Source organism: Arachis hypogaea, chromosome 4 (genome assembly GCF_003086295.3).
Source record: "Arachis hypogaea cultivar Tifrunner chromosome 4, arahy.Tifrunner.gnm2.J5K5, whole genome shotgun sequence".
NCBI classification, from domain to species: domain Eukaryota; kingdom Viridiplantae; phylum Streptophyta; class Magnoliopsida; order Fabales; family Fabaceae; genus Arachis; species Arachis hypogaea.
This window is the reverse complement of record NC_092039.1, coordinates 112,660,010-112,679,936: the sequence shown is the minus strand read 5'-3', so window position 1 is coordinate 112,679,936 and position 19,927 is coordinate 112,660,010. Positions and strand designations below refer to the sequence as shown.

Sequence of the window (19,927 nt, the reverse complement as noted above, 5' to 3'; positions counted from 1 at the left end):
CAGTTTAGAAAAGTTTCTAATGATCTTTTTGTTCTTTTTTTTTATAGCTGTTTCTAATCTTTGATAAAGAACAAAAAATCTATTTTATGTTTAATTATTTTATCAATCTTTATAATTTTATAAAATTTTGTAATTAAATTTTTATATTTTTTTCTTTTAATTTAATTGGATCCATCGAATATTTTTCTACAAATTGGCCGGATATATAGACAATTAAAACCAAATTAGATTGATTATATATTATTTGAAAAAATATTCAGCTAATTTTAATATTTTTGACGTGAAAATAATCTAAGTTTTCACGTGACATTAAACATTAACTACGAGAAATTAAAACCATACCTTCGTACGAAATTAAAATACTCGAAGTTCCAGAGAACTTTCTGACCGAGCTATCGAAGAAAAAAATGTCCAAAATCGTTTATACCTCATAAAACTCTAGTTGGCCGAACTTAAAGGATAGAGGAGTTACGTCATCGTCAACTTCTATCGATCAAAAATGGTGCCAACATATAAAGGAGGAGGATACAAATTAAATTTTTTATTAGAGTTACAGATTACAAAAAATCAAAACTGAAAATTTGGTGGGAGTTTACGTTCTCTCTCTTTTTCTTTCGGTTACCTCTTCTTCTTCTTTTTTTTACCGTTCTCATATATATATATATATATATATATATATATATATATATATATAAACGAAAGCATATACATAGACTAGGTAATCGAAAAGAGGTAAATCAAATAGTTATAATATTACTAACATAATAATAATAATAACAACAACAATAATAATAATAATAATTTATATATAAAGTTAATAATATATGAGTTACTAATCTAAATGATATTAGTAATTTAAGGATGAAAGGTATTTGGAGAAGCATTAACAAAGCTAAACTCAGCAAAAGGTATTAATATTTACTCATATCAGCAGATATCGAACTCGATAATATTATTAACTAAACTCTATTTCTAAATTAAAATATCAATTACTCAAATTAAAATATACATATAAGTTTCATTACTTATAAATTACTAGAATTATAATTTTAATTATGTAAAATATTTCATCATAAATATATATATATATATATATATATATAAAAGAATATGAATTTGATTGAATTCAAATAGTTATAAAATTAGTTCAATTACTGATAATAAAATAATTTTTTAAAAATAAAAAATTTTAATTTATGAAATAAATTATAACTTATTTATATTTATGTTTTTAAAACTGAGGGTCGTTACATTGTCCATTAGTACCTAGAATTTGTCAATTTTTTTAGTTAATAGTAATAAATTTTAATAAATTTGGTTAAGAGATTTAAAAATTTCTTTTTCATTATAAGCTCTCAAAAACTTTTCTATATACCATATTCATCATGCAGTTATTTTCCAAGTGTCTATAATCTTGCAATAGCACTCGCAGACTATCTTTACTCTTTACTCTTGATAACGCAACATACAATTGATCATGGATGAAAATTGACTTTAAAAGGTATATTCCAACTTTTGATAGAGTTTGTCTCTGAGACTTATTTATTGTCATTACAAAAAAAATAATAATTGAAAATTGTCTTTGCTGTGTTTGTGTTTGGAGCTGAGTTATGGTGCGGGTCAATTTGTCTAGACTGTGTCCTATCCAAAAACAAAAGCTCTTCTGTAAGTAAGCACTAAATGACCTGAAATAAAAAAGTACCAGATAATTTAATTAAGTACAGCATGGCAGAATATATATTTATTTTTTGTAATATCTATTTAGATTATTTTTTATCATAGGTTACAATTATTTTTAAAATATTTATTTAATACATCATGTGCTAATACTAATAATATTTTTTAAAAAGATATATTCGTAAAAATAGATATAATATAATTATAAATATAATATAAATAAATATGTTAATAAAAGGTTAAACCAATATGCTTACAAATGTTTTTGTTAAATTTTGTAAATTAGAGAATAAGTATGTCTTTAGTTGCTTGGTGATTACGAAAATAATTAAGTAATTGGGTTGCAGTTTGATTCCACAGTGTGCACCTTATTTTTTTTATTTCTAAATAAAAACAGAAATTAAGAGAAATAAATAGTAATATATGATGAAAAAGATAAAAGATTTTGCATATAAGAAAATCTCAATCAAAAGCTAACCACGCAATCAAATAACACAATCATTAATTCAGTATCAAAATTCATTCTCAAATATAACACGTCAGAACAAACACAGGCAAGACAGATAAGAAAAACACAAGTAGGTAGCAGTTACAGCAAATAGTTCAAGTAGCAGTTAAGAACAGTTTAGCAATTAGGCAAACCAAAACAAGTTCAAACCCAAGCAAAGCATACAGATGCATATGATGCATGCCTGTCCTATGGCTGATGAAGCTCATCTGTCAGTTATCCAGCCAACCCGACAAGTCTGAATCGTCCTTAGACTGTCCCCCGACGTGCATCCCCCGGGAATTTATATAGTGCCTAGTCACACTTACGTCATAGGGTCAATAGAGTATCGAGTTTTCAACCTAGTACACGTGGTGGCAAGCCACGACATTTAAACCAGCGAACCTCGTATCTCAGATATTTCAAATTCATAAGCCAAATTAATAATTCAAAGATCATATCTCAACATTCTCAATCCATATCTCAACATCATCATCGTTGATCAATCCAAATCTCATTTCCTAATTCATTCAAGAATCATATTTCAAAGAAAATCCTCATCATCCTTCTTTTTATTTCATTCATTAAAAATCCCAATTCAAAACATAATTCTTTCTTTGATAAATAAAGCAATATTAAAACATATAATATTTAAAAACAAATCTCTTATAATTAATTACTTTAAATAAAACTTCCAAATTTATAAAATTTCGGCAGCATCTCCTCTAAAACTCGGACACGGCCACCCTTTTCGGGTCCCATCCAAACATTCCTCAAACCTTTTCTTAACCATTTCCAAATCTCAAACATTTTCCAAAGTTAAACCAGTTCCAATATCAAATTACTTCCAAATCAAACCAATTCCAACAATATAACTCTTTCTAAAATCAAATCAGCTCAAATATTAAATCATTTATAAAATCAGACCAACTCAAAATCAAATCGCTTTAACTCCAAACCAAGAAAAAATCACTTTTCATAATAATCAAGTAAATAACTTTTCAAACCCATTTCTTATCAACATCTAAACATCACCCAAGCAATCACATAACCACATCCACAAGACAAACATAATCACAGAAATATATTTTTGCATTAATATCTATTTATAACAACTTTGTAATATAAAATAAATTTTAAGAAAAACCCTACCTCGATTAGTCACAAGTTGCATAATTAAAACCATTAAATCCTTATTCTCATGTTACTCGGCAGCAACCGCGGGCAGAAATTCCGACAATCACATATCTGACATAATTTAGAATTAACACGGAATGGATAGCGATATTAGAACATAATTGATAATAGAGTATTGCCATAAACAAGAACAGAACCGAATAATCTCACCACGATAAACAGAATAGAACGACACGGAAGCAGCTTTCAAATTGACCAGACAGCCGCTTTGATAGCGGCCGGAAGCTCTAATGGTTCAGCAATAACCTTAATTTTGACAATGAAGTCATCGGAACTCAACCCTACGATACCAGTAGCTCAGAATCTCTAACAACTCATACCAGAATGCTAATTTCAAAGATTCCGGAAATAAAAAAAATGCTTACCAAGAGGATGGCGGCTTCGAGATTCGGGAGAACAAAACCCGGCATAGACAAACCAGAGCCGGAACCCAAATTCGAATGGAATAGGGTTTGGCAGCTGCAGGGGCGTCCTCTAGCGGCTGTAGCCGAAATTTTCCGAAGCCGTTCAGTGAGCAGGGCAGACCAACAACTTCTCCAGCGACAAATTCCTGCAGCGAGGACGGCCGAGCTCCGCTCTGATGGCGGCAGATCTGAAGATGATGACACGCGGTGGTTGCAGCAGCGTTCAACCTTCGGCAGCGATGTGGATGGACCCTTGACGGCCATGGTTGCTCCACGCAAGGCTGACGGTGCGAACGGTGGCGACGCTATGGAGCACGGTGCGGCGGCGGTTACAGAATCGACCCCACATCTCTCGCGCGTCTCTCCTTCGCGATGGCGCAACTGGCAGCAACAAGGACAAACGGCGGCGATGGGGTTGACGGGTTTCCTCTCGGCACTACGCTCTGCCTCGGTTCTGGTGAGCGCGACGACGATGACGACCAGACAGCGGCTGCGTGGCTATGGCGGCAGCGGCGAGGACCCTCCCAACAGCGCCTCCCCTTGATTTCCCTCTCTATTCCGTTCAGCTTTCTCTCTCTCTCGGGTCTCTCTCTCTCTCTCCCTCTTCCCCGATCAGCTTCCCCCTTTCTCTCTTTCCTTTCTTTTCTTTTCTGTTCCGTAAAATTTTTAATTTAATTGTCAAAACTTGATTTAATTATTTTAAATAAAATACCTTCTAAAAATAAAGTATTTAATAAATAAATAAATTAAAATTAACTCATGATAATATTTTTTTGAAAATTATGAGTCTTACAAGTAAAGCACATTCAATATTTTACATAATTACTAAAACATAGCAATTATTCTTCTTTTCTTTTATTAACCATATTTAGTATTAACGTCTCTTATACACATTGAATTTATCAATAAGAGTGGAGTAATACGGAAAAAGATCCTCTCCAGTTTTTTTAACAATTGATAGAATTTAGTGTGATCTATCACCTTTGATTCTATGAGTGGGACCAGAAATAAATAAGAGAGAGAGCACAATGAATGGTTAGATTGAACACTGGATACTATCCAATTTTTTTCTCACTGGAGAGGATCCACTCCCGGAGTAATACCCCAATCAATCTTTAAGAAAAAATTTCTACAAGTTGCAAGTAAGCGTGTGTTAATTTAATTCGTTGATTTATTTAGCCAATTCTATACAAATAAAATACAGAAATTTAATTCAATCTTTATCTCTTAATCTTAGTTTCCTTTCTAAACGCAGCCAAAAATTTGATGAGCGAAAAGTGAAGTTCACGGATATCAGCAAGTGCACCGAATCGTTCAAATAATATCACAGTGAGTGGATATTGTTTCCATAAAAATTAAAAGACTTAACACATAAATATCAAATTAAACTACTAATTAGATCAATAGAACGTAGAATTGATGAATGTTAAAACTTGCTATTGAAAAACCTGAAACTTGAAGAGTGAATGCTTCGGACACTGCTTGTTGAGTTTTAAAAAATTAATGGTAGTGAATGTCTAAGATTTTAGAGATATTTATGTTCTCAAAAAATTTAAACTTTGTTAACCTAATTCTAAAGCTTGCAAATTTCTGTTCACCATAAATTTAAAGTAACTAATTTTCGATATTTCGACTCCTCAATTTCTCTTTAATGAACTTAATATTTTTTATTAATCGAGACCAATTAAATTTCCACAATTGCCAAAACATAGCTATTGTCCTTTTTTTTCTTTCACTAATAATGAGCCATCAAGTTAATCATATTTGGCATTAACTTCTCTCGTACACACAATTCTAAATTCATCAATAAGAGAAGAGTAATACTCCAAATCAATTTTTTTTTTAAAAAGTTAATTAAACATTTTAGTCTTTAATAAATTTTAATCACTAAATTAGTCTCTAAATTTTTAATAATTAAAATTTATTAGAAATTAAATTAAATTCTTTAATACTGACTGATATTACTCATAAAAAGGACATATCACAAGATTAATGCCATATTTAAGTCATTTTTCGTCTGCAATTTACTTTTTTTAAATTTATTTATAAATTGCATAACATGACTCTATAATATCATCATTGTTATGTAATATTTTGTAATTTTAAAAATTTTTTCGTATTTTTATATATAACTTTTGATGTGCATTTCAAAAAATAAATAGATCTTTTTTATTTTATAAGATTATAATATTATTAATTTTGGCTAACACTAGGTTTAATGACATAAAGAGAAATGTTGAAAGTTTGTTTTAGAAAGTGCAATATAGCAAGTATTATTCAATATTAAACTTAGTTTACATTTTTACTTATTTGAATATTTAATTTAATTTATGTATTTTTTTAATTTTATTTTATTTAGTTACCGGGTTAAGTTTTACGTGGTCTGACATTTTTTAAACCAAATATAAAAAATATAAATAACTCTTAAATAAATTATTTTAGTAGGTAATTTTTTATGAATAAAAGAATTTTTTTTCACTAGAATCACAAATCATTACATTAATAATAAAAAAGTAAATATAATTAAATAATTATATAAAATATTTTATACGACAACTACTGTAGAGCTTCAAGAGAAATATTTAGGGGCCAAAAACTTAACTTTGATTTATAGGAGATTTGTTGAAGAGTTAAAAATAATTATATACCAATTGAGCTTCTCTACAAAATACATTATCTTACTACCATATCTTTTATTATAAAAAAAAAAAACTTTGGATGGCCATGAACTCACCACTAAAATTATTAAAAAACATAAATAAAATTAAATTGATTTTATATCTCTAAAAATATATTTAAAGTTCCAAATTCTCTGCATCAAGAATGTATTCTTCATATTATAAAATAATCATATTTTCTTGATAAATAGTAATACAATAAATTAACCTTATATATTATTATGAATAAAAAAATGAAGAGAAACCTAAAAGAAAATATAAGAAATCAACTTTTAAATAACTAATATTAGTTTATTTTTTTAATTTATTTTTTTAATTTTAATTTTTGAAGAATTTAAAATTAAAATTTATAATTAAAAAAAAAGTTAGTTATGTTTTAAATTCAATCTAAAATGATAGGTAAATACTACTCGTTGGAAGATCCACATATATTATGGTATTGGAAAATTCTATGATATGGTTGTGTTTAAACCTCTATACCTCTGGATCATATATACATGTAAAAATCTGTGACTAATGTAAGTTCTTGATGTCAAAGCTAACAGCAGCAGGTTGTGGCAGATCTTGTCTTCACTTCCTAGGAGAATTACCCGTTAATAATTGTTGCTTAGTGTTAGGAAGTCATATAGTGTTTTTGGCAGATGAACTTAAGATATAGAGACAATAGAGTGATGTTTATATTTTTGTATGAGAAGTCTTTTTGTTGCCGAAAATATATACTTAGACGATGTGGTTATATACCCAGAAGTGAACTGTGTGTCAATAATAAATTAATAATTTAAAGTATTAGGAAATTCTACGAAAAGCTCATTTTATTAGTCCAAAAAAAAAGAGAAGAATCTACTAATGTTAGCACAAATAAATATGAGCCTTAGGAATTACCAACAAATTTAATGAATCTTATGATTAAAAGTAACGAAAATAATTGTTATTGTAATAAATAATAAATAATAAATAATAATAATGTTAAATGGGAACAAATAATATAATTATTTTTATGATTTTTTCAGAGCAAGAATAATATAGCTGAGAATAAATAGATATATATGAAATTGAAAATACTTTTTATTTATATGTTAGCGTTTCTTGATAACTCCGTTAATTAAAAATAACAATGTTTTTTCTCTTAATTGATGAATAAATTTAGTTAGATTTTTAATCATCTAATTTAATTCATTCAATTTTTAATAAAATAAATAAGATATTAAAATTTAAATACGACAAAAATAAATACTAATACATTAGGAAATATTTAAGAAATATGAATTTTACAATTATTAAATTTTTTTATTTTCTTGATGTTCATATGTTTTCAATGTAACACTAGGCTGCTGTTTTTCAATTTTATTAATAACACCACATTAGTAAATATTCCTTCTGCTTTGACAAGATTGTTTTTGAACAAAGTTTTCGACTCACTACTATTACAATCACACTTTTTTAAAAGATTGATTTTGTATATTACTGATAGCGGACACGCGTCTCTTTGGTATCATTTGTTTTTTATATATGTATGGTGTTTATTTATTGAAACAAAAATGATAGAAGACATGATTATACATAAACATCCATTAAAAACATGAATTATTTGTCTCTTTAAAATGTTGACATACAAATTTCTAACATAAGACACTAATTTATTTATAATTTTTTTTCTATCTAATTTATTAAATACAATATAAAATTAATGTTTTTTTATGTCTATATACTTTTATGTATCTATGTTTATGTCTCATTTATAGTGAGACAACAGCCAAACACTATCTTATTGAACTTACACACATGTAATTGTAAATATTTTTACATATATCCATACTGGAGACTTCTCTCAGACTCCACAAATAATTCAAAACAACGATACCTGAAATCTCATTATGATTCTTTTTACTAAAGTTTTATAGAGGAGACAAGAGCTCTTCATAATCAGTGTTTTATTATTTATCAAATTATTATTTTATTCGCAAGTGGCTTTAATTTATATTAAAAAAATAATAAAAAGTTGTGAACGAAATCACCGAAGAAACAAAACATCAACATTTTAGAATTGAGCTTCCAGATGGTGATATTGGTATTGTTGATGTTGAAAAAGAGTTATCAATTGATGGTTATAGGGATGAAATATTCCCCGATTGGTTAGGCCTTTCTTGCTACTCCAATATAACCAAATTGAGTTTGAGGAGTTTTAAGAATTGCCGTAGCTTCCTTCATTGGGACAGTTACCCGCTCTGCAGTTGATAGGCGGGAAAGAATTGGTGGTGAGTTTTACAACAACACTGAATCATGTCATGAGGGTTGAGGGGACACCCTTCAGATCTCTTCGAAGTCTGACATTTTGTGAAATGCCTCGCTGGCGAGAGTGGCATATTCCTCATGACTTTGAGCGGTTTCCAAAACTTGAATGGCTTTCAATAAAAGACTGTCCGGTGTTAAGTGGAGAAACTGAGTCCGAATGCTGTATCCCACTATGTCTCAATAGGAAGGCTGAAGCGTGAATCGTAATACATGGATGAGGCAAGGTGAGAATTGGGATGCACTGAAGGAAGTTTTAGCATTTGTTCAAGCTCTCATGTTATTTATCATTTCAATTTTTCCATATGCCTCCTACTTTTTCCTTGTCTCTGTCTGATGCAGAGTTTAATGTTGCAAGACATTCATAGATATGGTATCGCAAGCATTCAATGAAACCAGTGCAAGGGATGGTGTGGTTTAATTTCAAACCTCTTGTGAGTGCTTGGCACGACATACACTTCATCCAATTTAGATGGGTAATTGCAATAGAATTTATCGTCTCTAGTTTAGAAGTCATAACATGCAAAACTTCAGTTCCAACACTCTAGTGAAAAAATTAAATTGATTAAATATGTTGATATAGCACACAATTCTAGCTTCATTGGTTGATGTTTCATCTTTCATACAACACATGTTCTACTTTCTACATTCTTTTTAGCATTATGGTACTCTCTCATTATGCTTCTTATAGTAAACTTGACAGTTATCAATTTATCTAGACTGATTATTCTTTTGTTCTGTTAAGATGATGAAATCCACCATGGGGGCAATTATGCACTTCAAAGCTAAAACTCATATGGGGAACTCAAGACAATCTTTATCATCCCAAGTAGGAAATGAAGGAGCACAGTTCTTTGTATAAGCAAGGAGAATAATGTGGAAGAATTTTAAGGTTGAGTGCAAAATTGCAAATGCAGCATGTTCTTGATGTGGTTCAGGCTTCATGAGAATTTTTTATTTCTTGAATCATTGTTTGAGCATTTTAGTCAATTAAATAGATTTTGATACAAGTGCAGTAACAAGGTAGTTAAATATCAACTTGTTTCCTGGAAGTAAACATTTCATCACTTGTGAATATATGCCATAGTTTACAAATAGTTTTACTATACATCTCTTTCTCAAGTATGCTTGCATCAGCAAATTAAATTATTATAACGAAACTTTTGAGAAACAAGTGCTAGTATAAGTGTTTAACACTGTAACTATAAGATCAAGTCAGCACTAACCAATAGTTGTATAATACTTTCTTATGTTACTTGCCGTAAAGGATAGGCGAATACGATTTATATATATATATAAAATGTTGCAAAAATAATTTATATGACCATAATTCTATGCTATTTCATTTTAGTGTGCCATTTTTTGCTCTACATTAGCTATAATAGTTAAATTACATTCAATTCAATCTAAAGATACCTTAGAGTACCTTTCTTCTTTTCTTTCTTTCTTTTTTCTTTTTTCCTGCTTCATTGGATTTCCTATTTGATCCTGGAAAAGTGAAGGAGGCAAAAGGTTTTGGTATACCAATGGATCTCTCTACAACCATCGACTATTTTAATTAAATAATTTGCTTCTGCTGTTAAGGAAGCAGATAATCAAAGGTAACATAACAGAAATTTTTTTGTGTTGACGTTATTATTATTTGAATTTTTGTATAATGCCTCCTACTTTTTCCTTGTTTCCATCTAATATACTCTTTTCTGTCTGAAACGCAGAGTTTAATATTGCAAGAATTCATAGATATGGTAATGCAAGCATTCAATGAAACCTAGTGCAAAGATGCAGTGGTTTCAAGCACCTTGTGAGTGCTTGGAACAGCACACACTTCATCCATTTGTGCTGAACAACACTTTACAAAAATCAGAATATGACAAGGGGGAAATTTTTCTCCAGGAAGGATGGAAATAGCCAAGCTCTGAAAAAGAATCCACAACCTTGTATCTTTCAAGAAAATCGAGGTTGTGTCCACCATATTTTCGTTTGTAACCGACATCCTGTATATTCTGCAATGATTTGCACTAATGTTGTTCCACTCCTCTTTCTCTTCTTGAATATTTTCATTCTTGGCTTTCAAACAAGTAAGTCATCGTTGATCTTGATCACAATGGCTACAATGTCTAACGATGAGTTAACAGAGATATTGTCTTGGTTACCTGCAAAAGCAATCCACAAACTCAAATCTTCTTCAAAACTCTTTTCAGAGCTTCCAAAAACTCCATACTTTGTAGCAAAACAAGCAAAAAACTCATTGAAGAAAGATCGTCCTTCATGCTTCTTCATTCAAAGAGATGACATTCTGACTCATAACGACTACCTCAAGTTGCATCCTTTGCCGGGACAGGAACCTTCCTCCGGCATCCCTGAAAACATGCTACGATTCATCGCAAGCTCACGGCTCAAGATTCTAAGCTCAAGCAACGGTTTACTCCTTTGTGTTCATCAATCAGAATTGTTTATCATCAATCCATCAACTTGTTACCTTTTATACATTCCCCTCCCCAACCACTTGCAGCAGCGAGGGAATCTTCATAGTTTGTCCATGACACTGGAATGCGACTCTGATGATTACAGGTTGATTCTTTTTGACAATGAAGAATGGAGTTCACATTTTGATTGCCATGTTTATAGTCATAAACAAGGTGCTTGGAACTTAAGGAAGAACCGTTTCTTTGCTGGATCTAGGGATTTGAAATTTGACATGCCTGTGATTTGCAATGGCGCCATTCACTTCATCTCGGATTGCTACAGTTATCTTGTTAAAGATAGCACTCATTATAGGCCTTATATCATGTCCTATGAAATCACAAATGAGGATGAAGATGGAAGTGTTGAAACCAAGTTATTAAGGCTTCCTAAAGAAGCAAGAAGGGGCTCCCATGATGACAGTTGCCATATGAATATTTTCAAATGGGGAGAAGTTGCTGGCCATCAAACTATTTGCTTAGTGAGATTGAGAAAGCGTGTGTTTATGGTTTGGATTCTAACAAACTATGAATCGAGTTCGTGGAGAAGGATCTTGAAGGTGAGAGTGAAAGGAATGGGTTTAATGGAACAAAACCCTGAGATCAGAGGCTTTATCGTTTTGAATGGTGATCTTGTTTTTGCTACGGAGAAGAACGTCTATGCATATGGTTTAACTAGTGACAAATACATGGTGCTTTCAGAAATTTGTGACCATGGGTGTGATTCTACATTTGTTCGTTTTGTTCCTTATTCAGATACTCTTCGTCCATGTGGAATTGGTGCCAAAAGTTTGCATCCTTATCTTCAATTAAGGAAACATGACCAAGCCGAAAAAGTTAGAAATAGACACATTAAATGACTTAATTAGGTTTACATAATTAGAGGATGAATAAGACTCTGAATTTTATTTAATATTAAACATATATAGATTCTGAATTTTCTTTTGGCCGTGGTTGAATTTATCCCATTGTATGATTAACAAATTTAACTTTTATAATAATAATAATTTTCTTTTATTATAAAATTTTCTCTACTTGATTGCTCAAAAACATCATATACACTAGTTAAGCACTTACATCAATTTGATAACCTGAATGAAATTGAGGCCAAATTTAAATTTTTATTAGAGGCATCAATTTATCTATTTCTCTCACTTCGGAAAGATTCCGCAATATTTTCTTATGATGACCTGGTCGAGAGAGTACAATAGATCGGTGTAAAAGATGGAGTGGTGTGAGGTTGGTTAGAGTAAGGCCTGGCCTGAGAGTGTTCTCGACCAAGGCAAGGAATGCTGGAAGGGAAAAAAGGAACTCTATCAAATTGGCTCACACGAAAGAGATGCCACTCTATTGTTAAGGGCAAGAACTGGTACTGCTACGAAAATCCTGCTAGACTGGCTTCCACTTAAGGTATTCCTGTTTCAACACCGAAGAAATCCAACACTGGTAAACTCATATCTCAAGGGACGGAGGTACCTTAGATTAGAAGCCCATACATAAGTACTGGGACTTGAGAAAGAATAATGTGAAAGAATTTTAAGGTTGACTGCAAAATTGCAAATGCAGCATGTTGTTGATGTGGTTAAATGTCAACTTGTGAATATATGCCATAGTTTACAAATACTTTTACTATTCCTATTGCTTCATTAACATCTCTTTCTCAAGTGTGCTTGCATCAGCAAATTAAATTGTTATAACGAAACTTTTGAGAAACAAGTGTTAGTATAGTGTTTAAAACTTTAACTATAAGATCAAGTCAGCACTAACCAATAGTTGCATAATACTTTTCTATGTTACATGCTGTAAAGGATAGGCGAATACGATTTATATAGAAAATGTTGCAAAATTTTATATAACCATAATTCTGTGCTATTTCATTTTTAATGTGCCATTTTTTGCTCCACATTAGCTATAATAGTTCAATTACATTCAATACAATCTAAAGATACCTTATGCTCCTAACTCCTACCGCAAGAGTACCTTTCTTCTTTTCTTTCTTTCTTTTTTCTTTTTTTCTGCTTCATTGGATTTCCAATTTGATCCTTGAAAAGTGAAGGAGGCAAAAGGTTTTGGTATACCAATGGATCTCTCTACAACCACCGACTATTTCAATTAAATAATTTGCTTCTGCTGTAAAGGAAGCAGATAATCAAAGGTAACATAACAGAATATTTTTTGTGTTAAAGTTATTTATTATTTGAATTTTTGTATAATGCCTCCTACTTTTTCCTTGTCTCCATCTAATATACTCTTCTCTGTCTGAAACGCAGAGTTTAGTATTGCAAGAATTCATAGATATGGTAATGCAAGCATTCAATGAAACCTAGTACAAAGATGTAGTGGTTTCAAGCACCTGGTGACTTGTGAGTGCTTGGAACAGCACACACTTCATCCATTTTAGATGGGTAATTGCAATAGAATTTCTCATCTCTAGTTTAAAAAGTTATAGCATGCAAACTTCAGTTCCCACGCTGTAGTGAAAAACTTAAATTGATTAAATATATGTATATAAACACAATTCTAGCTCCATTGGTTTGGTTGATGCATGTTTTTCATCTTTTTCATGAAACAAATGTTGTCTTTTCCAATTTGTCAGCATTAACAGCAGTGTCACATTATGATTCTTATGGCAAAACTTGTCAACTTTTGTTCTATACAGGTTTCTCATTATCCAGAACCTGAAATTCAATATGGCTTTTTTCTCTGTAATTGCTGAATCTATGACTGGGGTCCTTCATTCAAGTTTCATGATCATCATCTCTGGTTTCCACTTCTTCTCTGCATTTGGCTTGGCTGCTGTCCACTGAAAGCAACTTGTATAGAGCATAACGTAGGAAAATTTTCATTTGCTGAAGGAAGTTTGCTGCCTAACTTGATGGAGCTTTGTAGAATGTGAAAAGCTAGTTAGCTTTATGGCTGCAAATAACTTGAATCCGCTGTCTTATCTGATCCATAGTTCATGTAATAAGGTCCTTGATGGAAGTTTCTTGCTTACCTCCCTTCAATTTCTGAATCTATTCTGCCTTGTCAAGACTGGAAACTGGGACTATAAAGGGCTTTAAACTCATAAGCTGCCAAAAGTTAAGGTCTACTCTTAGCAATGAATTCACCATTCTTTTTCTAAGTAAACAAGTAAAGTTTCGTGACAACGAACTATAACTCAAATGGCATAATTTTCTCATATTCATCTAAAGGTTGTAGGTTCAAGTCTCCTCCTAAGTTTGGGAAAAAAAAAAGTGAAGCTTCATTGTTGCGCGATGTGTAGAGAGGTAAATTAGTTATACTATACAGTGTATTCCAATAAATGCTATATTATTTAGAGATTGATTAGATAATATGTAAACTAATGTTAAATTTGAATTGTTTTATATTACATTTTTTTTGCAGAATATTTATTTGATAATTTGTATATAATTCTATATAGTTATTCAACTAAAATATAATATAAACTAAAATATAGTTTATTATTTTAAAAATTTGATTTCATATATTTTTAAAAGAGATATAGGCCTTCTATATTAGAGTTGTACAAAGTTATATCTTCTTTTGTTGCTTTTATTCTTATATTTGCTTTAATTGTCATATATCTTCTCATATGGTGTTCCTTGGGTTGCAAATAATTAAAAAAAATAAATAAATGAATGGGAATGAGAATGAGAAACACAAAAATGTAAGTTAGTTTTATAATTATGATAAATTTAAATATACCTAGTAAGGAGATGTGTCATAAAAAATGAATGAGAATGAAGAATACTAAAAATATAAATATAAAATTATGAATTAATTTTATAATTATGATATATTTGAACATATTTAGTAAAAAAATGTGGCAAATTTAAACTTATTTGAAGAAATTTTTGCTAATGAATATGAGAAATTAAAAAATAAAGATAGTAACATCTTATGTAGCATGCAGAGATAGACTAAATAATGTAGTAGTAAGAGTATTAATATGTTTAACTTGTAGAATTTCAATATTTAAAACTAAAATTTTTATAATTATTATTGTTATTATGAGAGAAGTTAAGATATATATTTATTGTATTTAATTTGTATTCTATGTTTTAATTGAACAATAATAGATAAGAATTTTTTATTTTTTTTAAATTTTTTTATTAAAAAATGATTGATTCATTTTTGAATTTTGCCAAATAAGCAAAATTTTTGACATGACATCGTTAGAAAAAAAAATATAGCTTAAACAGAATATAGAAGAACTTAAGTATCAACTTTTATATAATAAAAATAAATAGATAGATAGATTTCATATACGATCGCCGCCATATCATTTTTTTCAACAATATAGAAAAAAAAACATTTATTTTAAAACTACATTTATACTCATAAAGAATAACATCTATATAATCAATCTAACATTAATCTCATAATTTCATACACTAAATTATTTAATTCTACAAAAAGAAAGTATAGTATAACAAAAAATATTAATTCATATTTATGATTTAAATTCTAATATTATATATCCTATTTAAAGTATCAATTTTATTTTATAAAAAGTTATTTATTTATTCATTTATTTAACTATCAATTTATTTATAATGTATAAAAAATATCAAATAATGACAGAATAAATTCGTGACATATTAGATAATGTCTAATATTACCACATAAATATTTTAATGAAATTGTTATTTTATAATTTTTCTATCCCATCACTTTTTTCTTCTTATGAAGTGTTTAATCATACCTTTTATTTATTTATTTTTGGTAATTACCTTTTAATTTTTTTGTTCTTTATTTCTATATAAGTTACTATATGCCTTTAATATAATGTTATTTTTCTTTAATAGATTTCTATTTTTATCTCTCTTACTCTTTCTCTTTATCTTTACTAATATTTTTTATAATTATTTAAAAAAAATGTTTGATTACCATATTTTTTTACTTTAGTTTACTAAACAATTTACTCATTATATATTGGATGATAAATTCCTAAAACACTATAATGTATGATGTTTTTAAGTTTTTTTTTTATCTAATTGTATTTATCAATTATATATGTTGTTTTTTGTCACTTATATATCATATTTTTTTAATAATTTATATTTTTAATATTTTATAGTTGTAATAATAATGTTAAAAATACATTATATCATGATTCATGAAAAGATGACTATTATAGTTCATTATTGAAATATTATACATATTTGCATTATTACATTCATTTTCACGCTATAATATTTAAGTTTGGTAAACATATATATTACATGATAAATTCTTTCAAACACTAAAATTTATAATGTCCTTACAATTTCATTTAGATTTAATATTATGTTTTGAGATTTTTTTATTAAATAATTTTTATATATAAAAATTAATTTCGCTCAACGCAAGGGCAATTGAATCTAGTTTAAATTAATTCATCTGCTAAGATGCCATTTGAAGCTGGTTTGTTCCTCTAATCACATTCAGAATTTTTAATTCTATATAAAAAAAATTAACATTTGAGGTCATTCTATAGAACTGCAAAGAATCAAAAGAATTTTACAATTTCATTCCTAATGACGCAAACTAAACACATACAGTTATACACTAACAGGAACAGAAGAGACTACAGAGTCCCAACCCTATATACAACAACTATGATCACACTTGATGTATGAGATAATACAAAAATTGATAGAAAGAATGATGCAACAACACAAGATCAAGAGGCCATAAGAATCAACCATGGAAATTATAATAAGCAACATATCCCATATTTACACCCACATTTCTCAACATAAATGCCAAACTTAACCCGGTTTCTTCTGCATCTTTGCATTATAGTAGAACCTCACATTGTAGTAGATACTTTCAGGCTCAGCCATGGCTCCAGTGGTATGCCCCGAAGCTGTCTTCTGTGGGGGGATGATATTCATTCCAAGGTCATTAATGGCAGCGAGATGCTGATCAGTGAAAGGGTTTTTCCATGTTGAAGTTCCCATGGATGGTGCAACAAAGAGTGGCTTGCTGTAGTCCCAAGCTCTTACAACACATGTGAGCAAATTGTTACTGAACCCTCCAGCAATCTACATTTTGCGAGAACCACCAATTTAATCCTTAAAAGATAATAATATTGACATGTACACCATCAAAAGATAATATTTTTCTTGAGATACTCCCAATAATCAATGTGCCCACAAATTAGTCCCCCAAAAAGAAGCGTATAACAAATTAATCCTTAAAATATCAATTTCCTACAAATTAGTCCCTAAATCATTCTTTTGTTGACACTAAGAAAGTCTATCAGCAATAACATCATTCATCAGTGACCTACCATAGACCAATATAATATCTTTTAGGAACTAATTTGTCTTTTTTTTTAACCATGTTACTTTGTACATAGGGAAAATGCGAGAAAAAATAAATCTGAGTTTGATTACCTTAGCAAGAGTATCTGCTGATAATGGGGCAATGACCATGATTTCAGCCCAGTTAGCAAGATCAATATGAAGAACTGGATCACCCAATCTTCTCCAACTAAGCAGTTCATACTCATCAGTATATACAGGCACAGCTTTGGGAAATTCAGTAACAAATTTCTGAGAGGCTTTCGTGACAACTGCCCTTACTTCCGCCCACTGTGAGAAACATTTGCAAAGGACTTCAAATTTTACAGCAGCTACACATCCGCAAGCAGCAAGCAGAACTTGAGGCTTCCTTGGAGCGACATGTGCTGCTTCGAATCTCCTTGGAGTAGAAGGCGGAATTACAGACATCTGTTTTCATCGAAAGATTCCAACAATGTGGTTTTCATCAGTATCGGTAATACTAGGGAAACAAAAGAAAACAGCCATAGCGACAATTAATGAATACTAAATACGGCAAGTTATGACTGTTTTTGGCTAATTTTCTTTGGTTACCAAACGTTTCTGCATCAATATATACAGGCAAAGCTTAAGACAGACAAATAAGGCAGGTTCATTAAAACCAACATTACATGAGAGGAAGCACATAAAGGATAAGCAAGATTAACTCTTCTTACAATTTAATAGGATAAGCACATGTTCATTAATATGGGAGAAATCATAAACCATTGATCTGGAATTAAAGGAATGATGGTAAATTTCTGTTGAGATTTTAATGGAATTATATCTAGTGCAAACTTGATATTGACATTTCTAGCATCAACACAGGAAGATTCTACCAGAAAATAAAATGAGCATCAAATCATAAATCTTCATAAATTTGAGGGCAACTCCCTGATGAAAGAATCTATCTCCCTCTCACATAAAAAGGAATATACAAGGGGGGGAAAAATAAATTGAAGCATACACCATGGAAGCATACAGTTCCACACCTAGTGTTTTCTTTTTTTAGTACGCTTTTTGAAAAAAAATGGTGTGTTTGGTAATTTTTCTTAAAAGTAAAAACAAAAGCGCTGCTAAAATGAATATATATATATATATATATATATATATAAAAGCTAAAATTTTATCATTTTAGAAAAGATCTTTTATTAAAAAAAAATTAGCATGATAAATATAATAAATAAAAGATACTTTTCCATGAGCTATCCCAACATAAATTATTTTTACCTTTTTAAAATATCTTTCAAAAAGAATCACATTTTTTTAAAAAATATTCCCCCAAAGAAGCACCGAGTTCATGCAGAGAACGAGCGCATCCATGATCACCAGAAGAAGAAAGAGAGAACTTAAAGTTGAACGGAATGCGCATTGATATTCAATCAAACATTGCAAGATGTGCATGATCCATGATTGAAAATGCCAAAAAGATTACAAATTCCCACAAAGAAGAAGAAGAAGAAATGAAGAATTACCTTTATGAGCTTGCTCTCTTTGAAGACTGAAGATTCTCTATCTGAGTTTTTCAGCACTCACAATCAGAATAAGCCACTCCAAGCACGCGCTTTTTTTAAATTTTCTGAGAACAACCTACTAATCTAATAGCGAGATTTTTATTTTTATTTTTATTTTTCGTTGAACCTAGAAAATTACAAAACCCAAATTAAGCCCAAAGCCACGGGAAAAAGTTAAGCCTCTAACAGTCTAACGTCCTAACTCCTAACTACCCAAGATATCCTCTCTGTTTTTCTTTTTTCTTTTCTTTTTTTTTAAAAAAAGCTACTTAATAGTTAATATAATACAAAAAGGATTGTGAAAGATTTGGTTCACAATACTTTCATATATAATTTTTTTGATATTTCAAAAATTAAACGTAATATTATTTACTAATAGAATCATTATTTTAATTAATCTCATATTTATTAATATATATAGTATGCACATATAGTAAATAACAAATAAATTAATACGTATATTAGTTACTATTAACTCACTAATCAATGTAAATAGGATCAATTTTCAAGAAAAAAAGTACTCTCTTTGTTTTATAATATAATAATGAGTATAGTATCATTTTTGTCTCCAACGTTTGGGATAAGTCTCAAAGTTGTCCCTAACGTTTGAAACGTCCTATTTATATTTCTAACGTTTCTAAATCGAATTAATGTCTTGTCGTCAAAATATCTAACATTTCGTTAACGTCATTTCAAACATGGAGGTTAAGTTAGTGAGACAAAAGATTAACATGGACATATCTGCATCGTCGCACCCATTATAACATTTACTATAGCAAACACAAAACTTTGAAGAAACAAAGCACTTCAACGCAACCATTGCATTCCAGTTCTCTTCACCATATCCTTTTTATTCTTTTCCGAAGCTGATCGCAGGGAGTGGTTGCAGATTAAAGGTAGTTCATGGA

The 19,927-nt window shown here is 29.9% G+C and overlaps 2 protein-coding genes and 2 long non-coding RNA genes across 4 annotated transcripts; 2 read left to right on the top strand and 2 right to left on the bottom strand.

The window, feature by feature from the left end:
* Positions 1-1,478: 1,478 nt before the first annotated feature.
* Positions 1,479-2,526, bottom strand: LOC140184477 (uncharacterized). Its single transcript, XR_011881391.1, has 2 exons — positions 2,351-2,526; positions 1,479-1,685 (listed from the first exon to the last, which is right to left on the bottom strand). It is a non-coding gene; the product is annotated as an uncharacterized lncRNA (long non-coding RNA).
* A 6,007-nt stretch (positions 2,527-8,533) lies between these two features.
* LOC140184478 (uncharacterized) lies at positions 8,534-9,840 on the top strand. The gene is made up of 2 exons (XR_011881392.1): positions 8,534-9,208; positions 9,478-9,840. It is a non-coding gene; the product is annotated as an uncharacterized lncRNA (long non-coding RNA).
* A 996-nt stretch (positions 9,841-10,836) lies between these two features.
* LOC140184224 (F-box/kelch-repeat protein At3g06240-like) lies at positions 10,837-12,054 on the top strand. The gene has a single exon (XM_072234533.1). The coding sequence runs from the start codon at positions 10,837-10,839 to the stop codon at positions 12,052-12,054; it is 1,218 nt and encodes a 405-aa protein (XP_072090634.1).
* Positions 12,055-16,703: 4,649 nt separating this feature from the next.
* LOC112797322 (probable phosphopantothenoylcysteine decarboxylase) lies at positions 16,704-18,017 on the bottom strand. The gene is made up of 2 exons (XM_025840193.3): positions 17,581-18,017; positions 16,704-17,226 (listed from the first exon to the last, which is right to left on the bottom strand). The coding sequence occupies exons 1-2, from the start codon at positions 17,914-17,916 to the stop codon at positions 16,951-16,953; spliced, it is 612 nt and encodes a 203-aa protein (XP_025695978.1). The 5' UTR covers positions 17,917-18,017; the 3' UTR covers positions 16,704-16,950.
* Between the last annotated feature and the right edge of the window lie 1,910 nt (positions 18,018-19,927).

Excerpts from the sequence above, each read along its gene's own strand:
- LOC140184224 (XM_072234533.1), top strand. The coding sequence starts at position 10,837 with ATGGCTACAATGTCTAACGATGAGTTAACAGAGATATTGTCTTGGTTA.
- LOC112797322 (XM_025840193.3), bottom strand. The coding sequence starts at position 17,916 with ATGTCTGTAATTCCGCCTTCTACTCCAAGGAGATTCGAAGCAGCACAT. Across the intron at positions 17,227-17,580 it reads CAGCAGATACTCTTGCTAAG|ATTGCTGGAGGGTTCAGTAA; the intron begins GTAATCAAACTC and ends CGCAAAATGTAG.